At 39.3% G+C, this 22,530-nt stretch overlaps 1 protein-coding gene across 9 annotated transcripts in view; it reads right to left on the bottom strand.

Annotated features, from left to right (window-relative positions):
- The window catches only part of CLGN (calmegin), a 31,950-nt gene extending 14,188 nt beyond the window's left edge, over positions 1-17,762 (bottom strand). Inside the window, exons 1-8 of one of the 9 annotated variants that reach the window (XM_074905056.1) lie at positions 17,632-17,762; positions 12,826-12,900; positions 12,274-12,461; positions 11,311-11,381; positions 8,223-8,281; positions 6,415-6,556; positions 5,539-5,620; positions 1,817-2,009 (exon numbers count right to left, since the gene is read on the bottom strand). In XM_074905056.1, the coding sequence (XP_074761157.1) occupies positions 1,817-2,009; positions 5,539-5,620; positions 6,415-6,556; positions 8,223-8,281; positions 11,311-11,381; positions 12,274-12,435 (709 nt within the window). In that variant the 5' untranslated portion in view covers positions 12,436-12,461; positions 12,826-12,900; positions 17,632-17,762. Of the gene's footprint in view, positions 1-1,816; positions 2,010-5,538; positions 5,621-6,414; positions 6,557-8,222; positions 8,282-11,310; positions 11,382-12,273; positions 12,462-12,825; positions 12,901-17,477 lie in introns of all 9 variants that reach the window. The other 8 variants (XM_074905053.1, XM_074905055.1, XM_074905051.1 and 5 more) reach the window with 8 other exon arrangements.
- Between the last annotated feature and the right edge of the window lie 4,768 nt (positions 17,763-22,530).

Raw genomic sequence — 22,530 nt, 5'->3', positions numbered from 1 at the left:
AACTAAAAGCTATATAATAAGCACAGACTTAAGACAAAAAACAGCAAACAGGATCCTCACGAGCAGAGCAGGAGGCAGACTCCCCACTCAGGTACTGGATCCAGACACAAAACATTAAAGTTGTTACTGCAGAGGTAACCAGCATCAGGCCCCTAAAAACAAAGCCTCTATCAAATTCAACTGCTGAAACATATCCAAGCACATTCTAAGAGGTTTTTCAAAAACCTGCCACCTGGCCAAAATTCTGCTTTATTTATTTATGTAAAAACACACTGACAATGAAAGACAAACCTCTGCCCCAAAAGGCATTATCTGCTACCAAATTACAATTTCACACCTGAAAGAATGGAAACACAAGAACTGCATCAATACACAGCTGAAGGATCAAAGCAGCATCTTCTCTCAGATTCAGATCTCTTGACAGCCATTTCCCTCAAATGCCAGACTGAAAATATAGAAAATTGCCTTCAAATGTTTAAGTACTTTAGCAAGTGTGAGTAACTGAGAAGCAAGGGTCATAGAACTGAGCAGTGGTCAGACTCAGCAACAGACACTGTATCCAGATCAATTTCTAATAACCAGTGAGCACATTTATAAGCACTTAACAAGTATCTTCAAATGTCCATTCAACATAACAGATTATTAATTCAAAGTAAATACTGTTCCACTTTTATGAAAAGTTTTATAAAGATGGGTCATGAAAACCAGAGGCTTATGACAGTCTGATAACATCTAATGATGCTCTTGCAGCCTGCAAGTTTTCAACAGTATTAAAACATGCATAAATGCAAAAATTAAATTCCCGTATCGCTTTAGATACAAAGAAATGATTTTTAAACTTCTGTTATCAGTCACATAAAGCATTAGATTCACGCAGCGCTATGGAGTCTAGTTGAACAACTGCAACAGAATAAACACAATCTGAGTTTAAGTATCTTCAATCATAATTTCTAATGAACAGCCCAAATACAGGAACATAAGCATTCCTTTACCATAACAGCGTTTTGTTTCACTTAATATCTAGAAGTGAAAGTCTGCTATGGCACAGTACAGTAATCTATTTTAAAAACCAGTAAGTTTTCCCATGGCACAGCAGTTGAACATGCCTTCCATTCTTTAGTGGAAGGTCAAAAGTACAGTAAATTTTGCTGGACTTGCAGTATGCAACAGATTAGCCCATTCTTCTTGGATTGTTTATTTATTCTTCCTCAGAAATTAGAAAAAGGGGGAGAAAAGACCTAAGAAATTAAACTTCCACCTCTGTTATTCTGTTCGTTGGTACAGAAAGAGATTTCACATGAATTGTAACCAGCTCATATTCATTCAACCCATATTCATTCATCTTCAGAGAATGCCGTAACATATCTGTTCATGCACTCTGCTGCAGATGCAGGTGTTAGTGAGAACTCTTAACATGCAGAGGAGTGACATGTAGCATGCTGCAGATTTAACTGAATTCCTGGGAACTCTTGACACCTTCCCAGAATATTGGACAGCTGTGTGTTTTTTAATATCTCAAAAATATTTTTACGATAATAAGTACTGAAAGTATTTATCAATTCTTCACGCTAACAGCTGTCCAGGGCTGATGTTTTTTGCTGTAATTGAATATTGAACAGCAGCATTTGAAGGCCACTTATGTCCTGCAGTTAAGCCCAGTCATTAAATCATTTAAGCCCAAATCATTAAGCAGCCATCCCCCAGAATTAAGAGACTAATACAAACAAAAAAGCAGACTCAAATACAAAGCTTCCATGGCAGAAACACATGTTTAATCCCTCCTTTCCAATTTAAACTTGTGAGAATTAAACAATACCAAGAGTATATAGATGCGTCTTCTTGTCCAAATAGAACTTTTTTAGGTCTACGTCAGGACGTTTAGCATGTTTTTCATCATATTCTCCCGTTTTAGGATTCTTATGTCTGAAGATAAAGTGCAGTTTGTAATCTTCTCCACATTTATCTGGTCCAAACATAATAGTATAAGGTGTTTTGTCAAAAAAGTATTCCTGTAGAAGCAAGAAAGCTGAGCATGTGTTATACAGAACACTTTATGAAGTCATTTTGGGTACTTTTTTTCCTTGATGCTCTGTCATACAGCATAGTTACCTTTTTCTAAAAGGTAACTGAAAATTGGTAGGGTAAACCATGAAAGGAATTGACCAGTCCTCTTGAATTGCTGGGTTCTTTTTGTTCTCAGGGAACACACTAACTGTAAAGATCACTTAAGCTTCTTCAAGGGAGATTAATGTATTTATTTAGACCTTACCTTCACATTAAGTAGAAAACCCATCATTAATCAAATCACCCAAATATCACTATGTTTCTAAAAACATTATACTAAAAGACGGAAAGGAACTAGCTATGTTGTTCGTAACAACTGTATTTTTCAATAAAGATAAAACTCAGGATATTATTATCCAGTATTTTGTCAGTCTTTTTGCTCCACAGTAATTAACAACAACAGCAACAGTAATAAACAATCCTGAAAATACCAGATATAGTTATTCTCCTTCAGAGTATGTTGCATTAAGCTGTTTGGATATGTTAGTATTTATCAACTATTTACATGATTTGGAATATGCAGTAACACGGTGCCTTATATTCTCAAGTAATTGCTTGAAGGAAGAAAACCACTTGATTTCTGCAGGTTTTCTTCTTGAAAAATATATTTTGTCATAAATGTATTGTTTGAAATGAGTCTATTTTAATTTTTTTAATGGAAAGTAAAACATTTTGATTTTATGCACTACAGAAGTGCATGTACTTTAAGTTTGGTCCCTTTTATAACATTCAACATACAACAGTTTTAGGAAAATGTCACCGATAAGAATTAACAATAATTAACTGAATATTCTAATACCAATAAGCACATATACAGCACTGATACATGCTCAATTTTAAAGTTAAAAAAAAAACAAGAAAAAAAGTACCTTGACTCTTTTTAAGTTACTTCATCACACAGACAGTGAAATTCCAAAAATAGTACAGGATGAATTGAGAACCAGGCCAGAAACAGGCAAATTTTGCATTTGCTGTCTTCTGGTTTACCTTCTAGTAAGATGACATATACTGGAGAATTACAGTTTCATGTGTAATTGAGCTGAATATCTTGGTCTCACACCTTCTTTTAAAGTATAAAACTTTTCAATTTTACTATCATTTACACATCTTTCCATTATGAAAGATGTCATGCCTCTACTTGTCTGTATTTTTAATGTTTATCTATAAGTATTCAAGTTATTTGAGCATAAAAAACAAGCTGGCACATAAATTTTAGGATAAATTTTGGAAAAATGCTTACAAGCAACTTCCTACGCATGTTGCCATCTCCTAGACCCTTGCAGAGGTACATATTATTCTTTATACTCCATGAAGAGTCTTACTGTTAAGTGCCTCTTCCTGACAGCCCACAGCGTGCCCATGTGGCCAAAAAGGCCAATGGCATCCTGGCTTGTGTCAGCAATAGCGTGGCCAGCAGGGACAGGGAAGGGATATGACCCCTGTACTCGGCACTGGTGAGGCCGCACCTCGATTCCTGTGTTCAGTTTTGGGCCCCTCACTACAAAAAGGACATTGAATGACTCGAGCATGTCCAGAGAAGGGCAACGGAGCTGGTGCAGGGTCTGGAGCACAGGTCGTACGGGGAGCGGCTGAGGGGACTGGGGGGGTTTAGTCTGGAGAAGAGGAGGCTGAGGGGAGACCTCATCGCCCTCTACAGCTCCCTGAGAGGAGGGTGCAGAGAGCTGGGGATGAGCCTCTTGAACCAAGGAACAAGCGACAGGACAAGAGGGAATGGCCTCAAGTTGCACCAGGGAAGGTTTAGACTGGCTATCAGGAAGCATTTCTTCCCAGAAGGGGTTGTTGGGTGTTGGAATGGGCTGCCCAGGGAGGTGGTGGAGTCCCCATCCCTGAAGGGGTTGAAGAGTCTGACTGACAAAGCGCTGAGGGATCTGGTGGAGTTGAGAATGGTCAGTGTGAGGTTAAGGGTTGGACTAGGTAATTTTCATGGTCTTCTACAACCTAGATGATTCTGCAACTGCTGGTGAAGGCAGCAGCAGTAGGCACAGATGTCTCAGGAACAGAAGCACAGACAAAAAAAAAATCTTACCCAGAGAGGAAATGATGAATTCTGCCCACAGTCCTGTTACAGTTTTTTTTTCAGACTATTCTCTATTGTTTTTTCAACAAGCTTGCCTTTCTAGCTTCCCAAATCTTGGTGAGGAAATGGTACATCTGGTACAAATGATGCATCTCAAACCCATCAACCCCTGTAGCCTATACAGGTTGTAATTGTGATTGCCTTGAAAACTTCTGTCACTATACTACTGAATGTTGGCTCAACACCACCAATTAGCCACAAACCTGTAGCAGTTAGGGTAGTCAGCTGGCCACAGCAACCTGCTTCATGATTGGAAGTACCCTTGTCACTTCATGTTTATACTGCTGAGTCAACACAAGTTCCTCCTAGCTCACGATGTAACCTTTCGAATCCACTCTGGTCATTCCAAGTCTGTCCAAATCCTGTTCTGTAACTGCTGATATGTACCAAAAGCACTACCTCCCATCAAATCAGCTGCAGCAACTGTTGTATTTATCAACCATCCCTCTCTGTCAACACATTTCTGCTACACAAGCTCCTAGGCCACAAATCACTGCCAGTTCTGAATGTTAAAAAAAAAAAGTTGCTAAAATACCCTCCATCGCAGGTTAGACGGCTTACCTCTACACCCCAGTGTAGTGGCAGAAACATTAAAAGCAATCAATTTGCATGTGCCAGAACTGGCAGCATTTTAAGCCAGAAATAACTGATTGCACCAGCGTAGTAATAAAGAGTCTTGCAGACAAGTTTGGAAAGGGCTGGCAAATTCACACGAACATACTGAGAAACAATCTACAAAATGGTCCAACATACTAGGGCACTTAGGATTTGTCACACCTGATCATTCAGACCTTTTCCTGGGAACAGAGATTCTCCATCACTTTCAGTTTCTAAATTCAAGTCATGGCCCATTCTAAGGTGCCATGTTGTGTGCCATGCAGTAAAAAAAATTGTTTCACAAGTTACAAGCTGAGATTCTGTGGCTTCTATTATTGCAGAAGTCAGGCTAAACAGATACAAAAGTCCTTTGTCCTGAATAGAAGACATCACTCATGCAGAACTAAGAGGAGTACGTGAATCATAGCAAACCTCTTTATTCTAACCTTCTGAAATTCACACTGAGATTTGTGTGAATATAGATCTTAATAGCTTACTCTATTAAGTACTTACTAAACTACAAGTTTCATTAAAATAAATGGAAATTACTACATTATCGAATATTCCACCAGTAAAAAAGGCACAATTACGAAGGTTTTGTGTATATATAATCAATCATATGTATATTATTATTTTGCCCAATCTTCTCCTTAAACATTTCAGAAACTTTTAGGAATCTAGGATGCATTAGGAATGAATTTCTTATTGACATTTCACAAGAACAATTACGCATTCCTCAAACAAACCACGGACAGCAAATGTTAAATATGAAGACATACCAAATTCAAGTCATCACTACTGGAGAGAAGTTTAATATATGCACCACCACAGTCAATGCCTTCTTGAAAATTCACTTCATATCTGGGCAAAGAGCATGTTAAAGAAAACATTCCGAGTATCAGACAAATTAACTTCTCATCATGAATACATTAGGCCTGTGTATAAGTCACTACTGTCAAAACACTTCCATAGGACCAAAAGGTTTAATTGTCACACAAGCTGATACAGCAGCAATGTCAGTCAAAAAACACCATGGTCGCAATTGCTACAGTTGGTACCACCAGTAAGAAAAGTTTCAAGGTGGTATCAACCAACATGCAAACATCAAAGCGAAGTAGAAATGGGCAAGAGTTCTGTAAAGTTTGTGCCATCTTTGAAACTGCCCATATGACACATTGAATTTAACCACAAAAGTTTTCTGGATGTGTCTAAGTACATCAAAGCAAGTCTGAATAAGAGAAAAAAATTAGTAATATTGCCATGGTGCTCATCACTAATACTGCTATAACATGTTCAAGACTCAAGTTGATACACAGAAATATTCTCTAAGTGAAAAAACACTGTACTCAAACTACATATGATTTACATCTTTTAGAGTAAGAATGAAAATTAATTAGCTTTTTCAGCAATCTTGTAAAATACTAGATTTCTGTGCAAAAATATTTCAAAAAGTTTAAATACCACTTCTTAACATCTGTACTACAATCTTACTTGATTATTAAATCATTCATACTTACAGTTCTGATAGCTCTGGATATGATAGATCAATGCTATATAGAAGTCAGTATTTTTTTATATGGCTTCACGCTACTTTCTTGATGTAAAGATTTTAATAATAATAAATGTTAAGTCAAAAAATCTGAGGGGCTACTTACTGAACAATCAAAGGTTTCTTATCAAAAATGAATGCTTTTGTTAGCATAGCTGATATTGCATGATGCTTTGCCACCGATTTTAGCACTAATCCTCTGTCTCCAGGCACTGTGTTTTTTTTCAGCTCTTCTACTTCCCATCTTCCTAAAACATACACACGCACACGAGTCTTAGCTAAAAAATGTAGGCTAAAGTAAAGAAATCACAGCCTTGTTGAAAATAAAGAGTTAACAGTAAATAAAGACTAGCTTCCAAAGCAGGGAAGAAATCTTGACACCTGATGTCAAAAGTTAAACATTAATCATCCAATTAATTACTGGTAATTCTACCATGGCTACAAAACATTACTCAAGTCCAGCTTACACTTTTCCAAACTAATTCTCTACAGCACTCATTTGACACATGTCATTTTATTCAAGCCTAATGCTTGCATTGCTAATATAGAGACTGCTTCAAAGCTCTGGTTCATATTTAATGAGTTTTATTGTAAAAATCTATTTCAGCCTTAAGACAGTGGCAGACAATTAAAAAGATCCTTACAGTTTGGGTGTGCATAGCTCTATACAGAAAAGCCCACTCTCCTATTTCACCAGAAAGGTGTTAGTTCTAGCCAATTGAGACAATGCTAGCTCTCAATATTTTAAAGATGACACTGCTAAACAGGAGGGAGGAAAATTTCCTCCTCTTCAGTAGCGTTCCTTCCTGGAAACTAAGACCAAGCAATAATGCCAGACAAACAAAGTCCAGAAATAAAAATTAAATCGGAAAATAGTTCAAAAGTCTGTTCACCACAGACTTTGTTCATGTTGAATTGTCCAACAAATACAACTGTTCTGACACGAGACACAATTTCTGTGTAATATGAGGTCAAGTAATCAGAGAGACTTCAGTTCTCATACACACCTCATCTGTATGGATATGTCCCCTGCAACTTCTTTATTTTTATCAGATATTTCTGGTAACTGCTAAACCTAAAAACATCTGTGCTGTTTTGCACACCAAATTCTTAGAAGTTACATTTGCTTAACACTTTCTATTAACATTAACTGATTTGGCATTAAGAGCAGTAGGAAATACTTTTGCAGCAGAAACTTCTGTTTTCCCCACTTTCTCTTGAATGAAATAAATCCAGGTTGCAAAATTATTGCCACACATCACACATTTGTCAAACAGTTTAAAGTTACATTCACACAGACAATTCTAGCCTAGGAATTTAGAAGTCAAATGCAAATCCCAATGATAAAAAACATCTAAACAACTTCATTATTACTTCCCAAATTATTTTTAGACTACTGTAAGAATAAATTGTACAAGAACCACTGGAGAACCCTACATTCAAAGACAGAAAATCTGAAAAAGTATTTTGAAGAAAAACATCATTCAGTATAACTTTGTTTCAGAGACTAGCCTGGGAGACCAAGTCACAAATCAGTAGGAACATGCTGCTTTAGAAACATGTTTAACAACTGAAACTGAAGTGGTAAATCTCTGACACAATTTGAGAGAAAGTAGTTCTCAGGAAGCATTATTGATAAACAATCAATACTGAGTGTTCAGATGCCAGAAGGTATTCTAGTATCACTCGCTGCAACAGATTGTTGGGATGACAAAAAAAAATATTATCCTCATGCTAAGTAACCCAATGAGCAACATTTCACATCTCAGTTTCAGGATAACAGTCATTATATAAACTAACATTTTTGACCTAAGTCATCTAGGTTTTCAAAGCTAAGTTCAGCATAAGGGGTAGATATTCCTCAAAGAGAATATCAGAAACTATATGGTGGAAGTTAACATTAAAACTGCTTACCATCATATTTAGCAGTGTTATCATCTGTGTCTTCTTTCTTGCTTTTAGATAAAACCCACCTAAATCAAAAAGTGTACCAGTCATTGAACTATCTATGCACAGCTGTATTATTTAATAAGCACAGTAAAACTAGCTTTTGCTTCCAGACTGTGAACCTGTGATAATGATTTTGACAGCATCATGGAACTTTGTGTGGTTCAAAGAACATGAGAAGAAAAATTAAAGTAAGTTAGACTAATATAGCAACTCAAAATACTTCCTAAGCATGTAAATGAATATACAATAACAACTCTAAAGTAACTCAAATATTCTGAATAAACTTCAGTTTATTATAAAAGCTGAGTTTGGCAAAACTTTAGAGTATTATGTAAGCATAGAACATCGAAGATACACAGAAAATAGCATAGAACGTCAAAGATACACAGAAAATAGCAAGGTTTGAGTGTAAAACTTTCAATACGACAAGAAAAAAAACCCAAAGAAACCTTAACACTATCTGACCATAACAGTACACATGCACAGCAGAGGACAAAAGGAAGAGGGACAAGTGTCCAAATGACAAATGCAATTATGCACTTAACAGATTCCAGACATATTGCATGTAGGGGATCCCAACAAAGCAAACTCCTGATCTTCTTGATACTATGAACAAGCAAACTCAGTTTGCCAAATTGATTTTACCAAAAAGATATGCACATACCCTACACACAAAGTGTTGATTTGGAGGAGAAAAGAAAAAAAAAAAAAAAGGGGGGGGGGGGGGAAGGGCAGTCTACCCTCAACTGCTCACACATCTATTCCAAGCCATGCACAGGGATATCTTAAGCCAACAGTGCCACTGAACTCTTCATTCTATCAAGTAAAATACTACATTCTCATGATTAATTCTGCAAAGAACTATTTTTGTTCATTCTGAACTATCCTCTGCATGGACTATTTCAGGGATGAGTATCTTTTCTGCTTGAATTTCAGTCAGATTTGTTCACTGTTAACAGAGATGCTGGAAAAGCTCCACAGTATAAATGGCATCATTAGATCCTTCGTCTACCAGGAGAAAGACCAACAAGGAAATAAAACATCTCTACAAGTCGTGCAGAAGATTTTCAAAGTCCATTCTCAAAAAAGCTACTCTATTCTGGTGATTTACGCAGTCAATTTATATATACTCTTTTCCCCAATTTTAGGGAAGAAAGGCAACATACTTCTCATTTTCTCATATATCTTTATTCCATACTTGTTACTCTTATGTAAATTATGTACAGCTAGACCAAAAAGTCCCAAGCATTATAGCTAGTTTTGAATATTAGATTTAGTAGGAAGACAAGCTAATCTTTGAACAGATCTCACAAAGCTAGAAATTGGGATGAATTGTATCATTCAAGTATCCCAGTTAAGTTTTTGCATTTGTTAGTCAAGTTTTTCGGTTGTTTGGTTTTCTTTCTTTTTTTTTTTTTAACATCCATTATCACCTCTTCTATTTAATAATATTTTCTGTCATCATTGGTACTGATTTTGTACTGCACTTCTTAACATTTAGAAGTGACGTATCATTAAGACAAGCAATACACCGAAGATGGGAGCTTGTTAACTTATTTTCCTTCTACATTTGGTCTAAATATGTAACAATAAGAAAATACGAAGGCACAAAATTGTGAGTAATGACAGATTAATGTTCAGTGGCCTGAAGTTCCCTGTAACTCTACAGAAGAGAACAGTATAGAAACAATCGAAAAAAGGATCTTACAAAAGTTACTGGTGCCAGCTACCATGTTATTTTGCTTACAGTTTAAATCATGCACCCTCAACATGTCTTATGGTGCTATAACCTCACTCCTACAGTAACTGGATCTCAGACTTCTCACAGGAAGTAAAAAAAAGGCAGCTTTAACTTCTACCATAATGAACGTATCTTTTTCACAGGAGAAAGAGTTTCTTTTCCATCAATTTTAGTAACATATGAAAACACCTTTTTTCACGATTCTCCACGAATCAGGAGATAGCCATTTTTTTCCAGAGCACCGAAGTATACAGGGAAGACATATACCAGTAACAAGACCTGATTTGTCATTAAAAACCAGAGACTTGCACATTTTAAAACCTTCTCTCATAACAACAAAGTACTCTAACAACTCATCACACCAGATCTTACTAAAGGGACTTCTACTGTATTCACAGGTTCTGGCTGGATGCACGCTTACTTAACTTGAGCCAGTGACAGTATGCCAACCGGGCTTTATTCATAAAAGAAAAGTCAGTGATCATGCAGACCACATTTAGTACTCAATTGCTTTTCTTTGATATTCTACACCCTTTACACATCTGAGTTAGAAAGAGGACTGAAAGACAAGTCTATTCCAGAAATATAAATATATTATATTCACTCTTATTGACAGTGCGTTGGTGGCAACTGACTTCAGCTCACAATACACACCTTTTCATTGAGCAACACCCAGTAGCAGTTAAACCTTACATTGCTATACTGTTGGAAGAAAACCGGTAAAAATTTCTGGCTTAAGAATTGAGATAAACCTGAACATTTTTCTAAAATTTCAATGCAGTAAGGTCAAACTACCGAGGAATACTTCAGTAGTCTCATAAATACCTAACTCTTATTGAGTATGGGAGGCAGTACAATAAATTAATATAATATCTGCTAAAAAATGCCTTCCCCAATAGAAGTTTTATTTATAATGCTGAAGGCGCTGCCTTCCTACACACATCTAAGTGCATGTTAAGAGGAAGAAAGAGTTTGTGACTGCAGTGTAATGGCTATGCAATTCACCTTGCAGCTAGTTAAACTCAGCTGGCTAAATCCTTACATAACACTATTTTTCTTAATGTCCATTAACCCAGAGTTTATTAAAAGCTTCCTTAAAACACAAAAAATAGCAACATACCTGAAACGTTAACCGTCTGACTTAACATAATGATGCATCTGGAGCAAACATTACCAGCCTTCCCAATTCTAACCCCTGTAAAAATTAATTTTTATAAAGATACGAGCAGAAAAATGAATACAACATAAGTCCTGCCACTAGAAATTAAACTGCTGAAAGCAGAAGTGTATAGTTTTAAGGCATAAACTTACCCAGCCAATACTCCATCAAAGGTTTCTGTAAAATACACTTCCCCAGTTGGCTTAGGAGTCTGGTACACAATCTAGAAGACACATACAGATACATGCTCTATCATAAACCTGAAATACCCCATCATACCTCCAGAAGTAGTTCACCCAGAGAGATCACCAGCTTTTGTTCATTAGAAACGTCTAGCAGCATAAAACACCTTCCCGCCCTCCTATGTACCCGCCCCACCATTTTTACAGTTTGGGTGCCTCTCTCCAACAGTAGGCAATTTCACATCTGTAAATTTTAAAAATCGCTTCCTGCATTCAAAGCTCATAACTTAAGTACTGTCACACATCTTGTATGTAACAAAAAACCCAGAACAAATACAGAACTTGCACCAGTTCTCTGCTTCCTCTCTACTTCTTTCTCTACATGTTTTCCACTCTTCAGTTTTCCTGTCTACTTAGCACATTTACAGTTGGGCTACACAGTAAAAGTTGAAAAATAATTTATGAATATTGCCCACATCTATTATGAAGTACAACATAACAAATGCAGAAAGATTTTCCGGGAATAAAGACAGTGTCAAAAGGCAGCTGTGATGAATGAAATCAAGAAACTGGTCTGAAGTCAAAATCTCAGGAAGACCAAGATGCTTTCTTCTCTAGAAATGTCAGGTTAGGACTTATGACAAAAGGTTCTGTATCTAGATTGAAGCACAGACTAGCAAAACTTTCTTCATGACTATCTACCACAGGCAAATCTGATTTTACACTTGGGCATAGCAGAATCATTCATTAAGCTTGTCCTAAATCTCACATACAACAACTGAGAAACTCAGACTGGTGGGTCTGACACCCCACTCAGTAGTCAACTGCGTGTTAACTCTTTTTTAAAAGCATTTGTTCACAGATTTGTCTAGTAGTTATAACCATGTATCTTATAAGTAAACAAGCTATAAATAAAGACTTCTGCAAGCTTACCCCTAAGGAAGATGTATCTCTGCCAACATCAGCTTCTTGAGACTGCTTGTCAAAATCCTCCACTTCAACATCTACATCCGGAGTTTCTTCATTTTCAGTTTCTGTGGTCACTGAGCTAATTATCAGGACACCCAAGCACAGCCAGTCCCACTGGAAGTGCATCCTGGTTTTCTGAAGAACTGAAAGTTCTAAATTTTAAATATCATTGCAAGGATATTATCAATAATATTTCAATTTTACCCCAGACTTTATCTACAAGAGAAGTAGTGCATTAAAATAGTAAGAAATAAAGAACATAAATTATTGTCACTATAGTATTTTAGTAAAGTGCTATATCTTAATTTGAAAAATTTGTTACTACACAGCCCTGGCTCAGACTCTTTTTCTCTTCCTGCTGTTCCTATGGAAGTGCTTGTGGCCTGTTCCCTTATCTTGCCAGGCCACAAATCTTGCAAGAATTTGACTGTAGTGTATAGCTATTTCCACAGGCAGGATGAAGGAACAACCATAAAGCCACAGATTAAATGCAAAAAGTAAACTTATTCTCATTACCTCACAACCTGGGAGATCTCCACAGCAGCAAGCACCTGGACAGAGGCACACAGGCACCGTGGAGCTTGGGCCTTGCTAGACAGAAAAAGAAGAAAGGAAAGCTCTCAAACCTGATGCTTTCACCTGTATCTATCAGGGATTACTGCAGGTGTACTTTTCCCCCATGCTTTTATCTTTCCCAAAGCAGGGCAGAAATCTCAAGGATGTTTGATAAGATGCCTCTAAGTCTCTCACAGGCCTGTGTTACCTAACTGCGGACATCCTACCCATCAAGCACACGAGGCTAAACAACAATTAGTAGGATATATGTATTTTTCAACAACCCAGCTGCAAATCACTTGAGCATGTTTGCAGTCCTCCTAGCCAATCTTCCATTGTATTCCCACAGTGTTTTTTAGAACTAAGGAAGACTGCTTTCATTTTCCTCATTCCTTAAAATTCTGAAGAACTAATAAAATTTAATCAGTCTCTACAGTGCAGCAAAAAGTAACATCCCTTTCATTAGGGAAAAGACAACTGATAGATTTAGGATGGATTATTATCCATTGCCAGAATTAGTCATTTGAGTGCAGAGTTTTTATCAAGTCCATCTGTGTCAAAAGAAGTATAAGATTGTTTCAGAAAACATTTTGTTTCAAAATTACACAGTAAGCACAAAAGTTTACGCTTAAATGTAAATATCTTTCTAATTTCAGGGAAACCTGAAAATCTTTAATCTGTGTAAGTGTTAGATTGTGTCCAGTATTTTTTGCTTCACATCTGTAACATATACAAATCCAGTTTTGTATTAGAGTATGCAGCAGTTTGGGACAGTGTAGTATCAAGCATACGCTTATGCAAGTTTACTCAATGGTCTTACCAAAACTGCTTTTGCCTGAATTTGGAAGTAGAAGGAAAACAGATTCTAGATAACACTGCACAGGTATTTATCCTTTGGTTCTTATTAATTTCTATCCATAGTAAGTTTAAAAAGAAAGGCAAATACTGATATTTAGTTTGCTATTTTAAGACATTTTCAAACCTTGCATTACTTTTAGCCACTACTAACCACACTAAATATTCTGCTACTGAGGTGCTTTCTGCATCTGCGAAAGCAGAAACCTTCTTATGTCACATCATCACTCTAGAGATTAAATTGTTTACCACTACAACTCTCAATATCCCAGCAATTCAAGATACCACCTTATACTGGAATTGTGAGTCTCTCTCTTCCTGGCTTTGTCAGATTTGCTAAGCAATTCAAACATTAGAATCACAACAATAATTATTAATCATTCAGTTTATAACCTGCAAGTTACATCAAGTAACACAGAGATCAAACAGTATCAGGGCTAAAAAACTCCACATCCCAGTATGACTGTACTACAAATATCAAAAAACAAATAAAATTATTTTTTCCTTATGCTGTTTAAAATCTATTAGTTCAATATTGACTGCACTGATTATTTTTGGAGCCAAAACCCAGAAGTATCACAAGGAAGTGTTTCACACAGCATGATAGGGAATCATCAAATGCCTCCCTTCTTGAGACAAACACCAATTTCCCACAAAATGACATTAATTATGTTACTATTCTTTTTTTTCTCCCCCACTATTATCCAGAGTCCATGTCATTCCTTGCAGCATTTTTCACCCTGCCATGCATTTTGCTTGAGTCTATAGTTCCCTCCTTTCTCAGTCATTACAGTGAGACACAAGTTATCTGCAAGTTTTACTAGGGGTTTTGGGGTTTTTTTTGGGGTTTGTTTGTTTTTAATTTTAGTTAAAAATGACACATATTGTTATTGTTAATTCATAGACCTCCTTGGCCAATTCTAGAACTTAAAATAATCTTGCCCTGAATATTTAAATCTTATCATATATGAACATTCCATCTTTTGGTGTACTTTTGAACACCTTTGGAGGTGATCACACTTTGCACCACTCCATTTTCTTGTTTATCATTGTGTTAGGACAAACAGTTGACGAATTTTGTATCAACACCTTCCAGGACTCCTTAGCTCTTTGCTAAAGTGGCATTTATTAACCAGGTATTAAACTTGCTTTTTCAGTATAAAACTTGCCTACCTTATTTCCAAACCATAGTTTGTCACACAGATCATCTCCCCCTCTTCTCCTAAAGCAGATGGAGATACATGTTTCTTTGTCAATACATTTTAGGTGTATTTTGCGTACGATCCAAAATGCCTTTCACTTATATAGCTGCAGTTTTACTGTAATGAGCTTCACCCACTTTTGTCCCCTACTCAGCCTAGCAAGAGCATCCAAGAAATCCGACTAGTACTCACCTTTCCATACACCTCCCTTCCAGAACTCCTAATGCTTTCACTTCATGTCAAGTCTTATCACTAATCCCACAATCCTAGCCTATGACATTCCTAATTTCATTGTCTTCAATCTCTTAATTTTGCCTCCAAGAAGGCACCCTTTTGATCTTCGATTTTATGACACACTTTTAGAATAATCCCAGAAACACTGAAATATGTTATCAAGAAGAACTACAGTTATGACTCAATTGCCAGGCAAAGACGGTTTTAAACAAGACCATTACATCTTTTACTTTTGTGAACTCTGCCAGCACTACAGTCTGAGAATGTAAAATAAATCTTTCAACTAAACTGAAGACGAGTTTCTGGTCTCAAAAGTAGAATTTCATACTACACATTTAATTGTTTAAAACCTACTGAACTTCCCTAATTAACAGATGAAGACCTCTGAAAAACTCTTCTTATTCTTTAATCAAAATGACCATGAAAACATGCCAAAGGATCCCCACTGTTAAAAAGTTCCTCAGCAGAACAAATTAAGTTATTCCAGTCTGTGGCACTCACACAAACACTGAGCATGTTTACAAAGCACCCTTCAGGGACCTACAGCAAATACGTAATTGTAAAGCCATACATCTTGACAGGAGTTTCAATTAGGCATGTGATATAGGTATAGTATGAGCCATGAGAGAACTGTGTAACCGTTCTTCAGTTTGAAAAGCTGTATGCATAGAAGTTGAGTCACAGAAATACATCCAGTAATAATTCACCTCCAAAACAGGCTTCCCAATTGTTCCATTTGGGATGGGCAGCTTATATTCAGCTTTCTCTAGATAAACACACAAACAATTCTGTCATATATATATATATATATATATAAATAAATAACTTCAGATCTGTAATTTTAAACTTAATTTTTGTACAGCTTGATCACACTTTACCATGGGAACATGGATAACTACCACACATCTATGCATCAGAAGAGACTTGCAAAGCATGCTCTTGGGACCAGCAACAGTGCTGCAACATCTGTGTAATATTACACCTAAAGCAACGAGCCAGTTTCTGAGATACATACTAGTATTTAGGAAAGACAAGCATAAACTGAAAGAACATTCTGACTGAATATTAGAAAATTTTTTCCCCATGAAGGCAGGCAAGTAGTGGTACAGACCACCCAGTCTCAGTCCTTGAGGTTTTCCAAGACCAACCAGATAAAGCTCTAAGCAACCTGAAGGGGCCTCCGAGCTGACCCTGCCGTGAGCAGCAGGTTGGAGTAGAGTCCTTCTGGGGTCTCTTCCCACCAGAATGATTTGATTTCTGAAGGTGGTTACACAGTGCAAGCATGTCAAACCTTCAAACGTCAGCACCATGATCTGTTGCATATTCTACGCATACCATTAAATTAATGGCACTGTTATTCCACTTAATGCAGATCTAAACAGAGGTTATGATCTTGCAGAACTTTTCCCTGGACTCTGAAGAGGGTCATGCCTTTTTCACAAAACTCTCCAAGGTCTGTGTTCTCAAACAGAAGGGAGTAAGATGCCATTAACAGCGTTTCTCGCTCAGGTCTAAGGCTCCTCCATCCGGTACCAACACAGGGGCTTTTCCTGCGGCCAAACACCGATTCCATCCAGTGCAACAGAAAGTGGGATTTCCCCCCCACGCCCCCCTTGTTCCACCCATAACCCCGTGCTGCCTTACTCCTCCCCCACAGAGCTGCACCGGCATCAACCTGACCAAAGACACACCGAGCTCAAACTGCTCCATGAAAAGCATCCAGGAATTCTTACACAACTTTTTATTTTGTGTGAAAATTGTACTTTCCTATCTTTTGCTGAAGCGTTAGAAACACTGTACTGAAGTGAATGTGTAATTTAGCCATTACTCAAGCTATTTCGTTACTAGTTAATTTGAGTGAAAGCTCCGGGAAGAGGCTATTTTCCAATTAAAAAAAAAAACACCCAAAAACCAACCAACCAACCAAACAAACAAAAAAAACCCAAAAAAAACAAACCAAAAAAGAGGATGAATCAAGCGGCCGCTCGGCGTTCAGGCAGTGCCCAGCACGAACCCGCCTCCCGCATTTTTCTAGGAAAACGGCTTTTCGGAACACTGCGAAGGGAGGACCGGCCGCCGCCGGAGCCCCCCCCGCGCTCCTCCGTCGAGGCGCCCCCCACCCCACCCGCGACCCCGAAACCCACCGCCAGGGCCACTGGCCGGGCGGGGCGGGCGAGCCGCAGGCGCCCACAGCCCAGGATCGCGCTTCCCGCCCCCCCGAGCGGCCAGTAAGGCGAGGGGCCCCACTCGGCCGCTGACCCCCCACCGCACACGGAGCGCCGGCGGACACCCGGACGGGCGCTGCAGGGAGCCCACACTCACCCTCCCGCCGCGGGCCCGGCGGCGGCCGCCGCCCCCCGCTCTAGTTATCAAACACCGCAACGCAAAGAGCATCCGCCCGGCGCCGCCGGCCAGCCCCGGCGCGGGGCGAGAGGCGGCAGCCGGCCCAGCCCCTGCCCGCGGCGGGCGGATTTACCGGCGGCGACGTCCCCTCCTCACCCCGTCAGCCAAACCCGGCCACCGCTCCCTGCGGGCAGCCAAGCCCGCGCATGCGCGGCGGTGGGCGCCGAGGAGCAGGTGCCGCCGTTCCGGCCGAGCCAATCAGAGCGCAGCAAAGCGTGGCCCGGCCCGGCGCGGCCCGGCCTAAGCCCCGCGCGCACCGCGCGACCTCAGCCAGGCGCCGCGGCGCGGCTGTGGGCGGGACGGCTGGCAGGCAGCCCCGCCAATCGAGGGCCCCCTCCGTGAGGCCTGAGCCAATCGCGGCTCTGTCCGTGGGCGCCCGAGCTCTTTCCCAGGCTGCAGCTCGGCTTTGGCCTGGCGACGCCGACCGGCCCGACGCGGGAGAGGTTTTCCCGCCACAATCTGCCTCTGCCTCACCCAGAGAGGAAGTTGCTGGGAGAGGCCAAAAAATTCAGTTACGTGGGGAGTGGCGCGCTCCCGCCTGTGGCTTGTTTTACACAGACTTTAGCGTCATGGCCACGGCCAGTGGGACCTCATGTTTACACATAGGGGTGGCATGGTGCTCCACACACCTGTGGCCAGTGCTCAGGCCAGAAAAGGGGCTTTTTCTCCACTACTGATGACAGCAATTTAGCTCAAGTGAACAAAGCCCCTTTATTATAACTGGAGAATCACTCTAGTGAGCTGATCTATGCTGGGGGGATTGTTGGATGTGGCAGCTGTGGCATTAATTCTTGATTTTTTGAGCCTCACTCAGGCCTGCTGAACACAGCAGGTACAGGGTTACTGCCCTGAGGAGCTTTCTGACTCCCCTCAGGTTGTATATTTACACTCTGGGCAGTGTACGGTTTATGAGCTTTTAAAACATTATCCGTGACACCGATATTTGAAATGTGTGGGAGAGGGCTGAGACAAAAGTGATTCCCTGAGGGATCACGAGGAATGTGGAAGTTGTTGTAGCTGCCCAGCTGCTGACAAACTGGGATGTTTGTGTAATAAACTATTATAACTAATTTGCTAAGTTAAGCAAGGCGGGTATGATAGGTTTGAATGATCTGTAAATGTTAAACCACACTATCCTGCTGTCTAAAGTATTGTAAAAATAGAATATGGTACCCTGTGTGGGTTTTGAAATGATTTGCAGTTACTATAACCTATATTACAATGAATGTTTGAATACATATGGATAAAATATAAAGTATGCCATTCGGGTGGAAAAATGTAACTACTTTTTGGAAACCTCATCACCTAGAGCTGATAGGTAAACCGCTTCTTGGAAACTCCATCACCTAGAGCTGATAGGTAAACCGCTTCTTGGAAACCCCATCACCTAGACCTAATATGTAACCGCTTCTCGGAACACGCCCCCCCCCCCCCCTAGAGATAACCTGTAACTGCTGCTTGAAGAAAAACCCGCCAAAAGATGGAATCATGAGGCTTTTAAAAGATCCAATAGGAGAAAAGCGCGCCAAGAGACCAAGGCTTCGAGACTTCCAAAAGACCCCGTAGGAGGAGGACAAAGACTCAAGCATCTCAAAGGACCCAATGGAGAAAAAGCAGGACAATCATCTGATGAGAGAGGATTGGTTAAAGATGGTGGCACAGAAGTATAAAAAACCTCTGTTTTTTTGAACTCGGGGTGCGTGTGGCAGAGTTGCGGCTCTCCATGCACCCAGCGCTGCTTTGCCTATTGCTTCCCACCCTAAATTGATTGGACCCAAATAAAATTATATATTTTTATAAAAATTGGCTTTGTCTGATTATAACATTTTCATGTGACACTGCATCACCAGATGACTCATCATCAAAGCCTTCCTCCTAGCCAAATGTTGCCATCGTCATTTCAAGCTCCACGTTTGTTCTGGACACCAACCATCATGCCAATATTTGTGAGATGAACTATGTAACTCCAGCCACTGCCTTTCCTTCTCACTGTTAAAGCTCTTTAAAGGGTGCATCTGCAGCTCTTCCCTGAAGACTGCTTTTGTAAAGTAGGCTCCTAGGCAGCCCAGGGCATGTGTCATCATGGCATCAGCCATATTCTCAAATGCAGGCAGATTTCGCTGCCCAAGAAATTCTTATTAAGACACATATGCAGAGCTTTCTATTGCGTATGAAACTGTGGGTCTGTGAAAGAAAAGAAAAGAAGGAAGGAAATACCAGAAATATTGATAGCCATAAAAAAAATTGGTATTCTCTTCTGGTGTCTCTAAGCCTCTTTCAGCCAGTGCTCCAGCCACAAGAACTTGTTTTATGTTATTTGATTCTGATCATGTCTCTTTTGGACATAACAGTTATAGCCTATACAACATTAAGCTAAGCTTCCCTCCTCGTCAAGTAATTTATAACTACAGATAATTTTTATAGATTTCTCTGTCTGGTTTATGTCTACCACATACTAGTTTGTTGATTCAGAACTGTTTGGAGTTACCATTAGAATGTGTAGTATGAATTGAACTGTAAATCCAAATGCTCTTTTTGTTGTTGTTGTGATATTCTGCCTTTCAAGTATTATAAGGTCATTTTAAACTAATGCACAGCCTTAAAACTTAAATTTATTATTTTCTCTTGTGACAATGTCATCAAAAGTTATGATTGCCATAGGTTATTACAATTAAAAAGCTCCAAAGAGCAAGGTGAACTTCACAACTTAAACACAGTACATATTTATGTCCTAGAAAAGTGGCACATTTTCTTCTCTTTTTAAGGCTTAACTGGAAATATATAAAGATATAGCTAAAGTTTCTGTAGGAGTATGGTATCATTTCATAATCATATGATTCTATGATTCTAATGCTGATCAGAAAGATCTGTTAGGTCTTAATTCAAATTGTTATTTAATGTACTTTTGAGAAATGGACAAGGTTGTGGGAGAAGGTGGCTTTCCTAATCACACAGGCAGATATGCTGTTGCTATTTGCTCATCCTGTGACAAACAGCAGCTGTCAGGATTCAGCCACATCTGCCACCACAACTTTCCCACAATTGCAGGCCTGCTCTTGCCACTCAAAGAAAACGTAGAACTGTTCAAAAGAAACTGTACTCAGTAAAGGCAGCCACTAGAGGGGCTCACGATCCTGTATGTCAGCAGAACTTCATCCTACAGCACCCAGAAAAAAAGCCGTGGCACCTGGCCAAGTGCAGTATACAAACAAAATGTGGATGCACACATAGAGACAGAAGAACAGATGCAGCTCCATAAACAGACGTGCACTATTTTTAGAGTTGCATAAAATATATCTAAGCAGCCAAAAGCCTAAAACTATTAAACGGAAAAAAACCCCACTATTTGTCCACTCTTCATGGGAGGGAAATGTGTAAAGAACATATAAAACAGAATTAGAAAAGAAAAGAAAAGAAAAGAAAAGGGAAAAAAGAGGTCTTTGAGTGTAACTCAGCTTCCGTATGTTGACAGGTAATGAATTTCTAGTACCACTATGAACAGCAGAAGACTCATTAACTATAATAAAGCAAATTTTTCACTAGGTGTTGAAGTAAAATGTTGTACCCTTTAAATTTAATTTTTAATTTCAAGAGGATTTCAAAGGTAAAGCACCAAACAATGAGAAAAAAACTTATCAGAGTTAATTAGCAAGATTATTAATTGCAGACAAATTAATATTTTGTCAGTATTAATCAACAGAAAATTCTTTCAACACAACTTCCTCACTACTTTTGGCTATCAAGAACATAGTAAAGTTTACACCTCATTAGCGCTTGCTACTAATTTCTTTAAGCCCCAGCCATCTGCTACTTCTTTTTATGAGCATATAATGAAGTTATCAAAGTAGATACTGGATGTCATAGACCAGAGTTCTAAGCCAATAGCACTGACAGTGGTCATCTCAAATGGGTGAAGATCTTCAAAACAGTCTGGATTAGGTATTTTCCGAGGGCTCCAGATTCCCTTTTAAGGAAAAAAAAAACATAATCACATTACCAGTACCTCAGTAAAAAACAAACCGTGAAATGTTGGGGGAGGCAGCAGGTCTGCCACCAGCCTGACTGAAGAAGAGTTTTGCCTTGGTAAGATTCCAGTGTACCCTTGAAAAGAGGAACATTTGCTGAGTAAGCAAGGTAAGAGGAACAGTGATCAAAGAAGCAGGATGGAAGAGCTGCAGTCTCGCACCTATTAAGGAGCGAAGAGTAAAAATTAACCTATAGCAATGTTAAAAGACAACGATGTAACCAATCAAATGAGCACACAGTTTTGTAAAGCAGATATAAAAGAAGGACTTGGAGAATAATAGCTATAGACATTTTGCCTGCATCACTTGCTTGTCGTGTCTGTCTCTACTGCGACAAATGGTGACCCCGATGTCATTATTTGAAGATGACGTGATTTCGACACAGAGAGACTCTCTGTGGGCTGCATGACGACTTGCAGCGGAGACGGAGCCCGATGAAGCTGGGAGCAGTTGGAATCTGCCTGGTCCGGACCTGAACTTTGACACCTATTAAGGTGAGCCACCGGGAATGGGACCACAGTTATGGGACAGCATTTAATGAAAGAAGAGGAAACAATGCTGTCGACATGGAAAGCATTACTTAGCCATAAAGGTGTTAAGACTAGTAAATTTGGGCTAAGGCGAATGCTTAGTTGGAGTAAAGCGCAAGGATATGAAGCTAGTGCTGTTCCTGCATGTAGTTTGAACAAATGGGAAGAATTGGGACAGAAATTGCTTTAGTGTGCCTCTCAGGGTAATAAGAATGCAACCAACCTTCTTATGATGTGGAGGTTGTTAAAAGAGACTTTAAAGGACTTTAAGGTGAAGAAAGCTCAGGGGAAACCCCTTCTAATCCAGGGGCGTCCACGGTCCGGGTCTCAGCAGCAAGAGGTCGAAATATACACCTAGCGAGGGGAGCCCATCCTAAATGTAGCTGTGGTTGAGCGCGAGGGGATTTGTGTGAGGAC

The sequence above is a fragment of the Athene noctua genome, chromosome 4 (genome assembly GCF_965140245.1).
Source record: "Athene noctua chromosome 4, bAthNoc1.hap1.1, whole genome shotgun sequence".
Lineage (NCBI taxonomy): Eukaryota > Metazoa > Chordata > Aves > Strigiformes > Strigidae > Athene > Athene noctua.
This window is presented reverse-complemented; position numbering and strand designations above follow the sequence as displayed.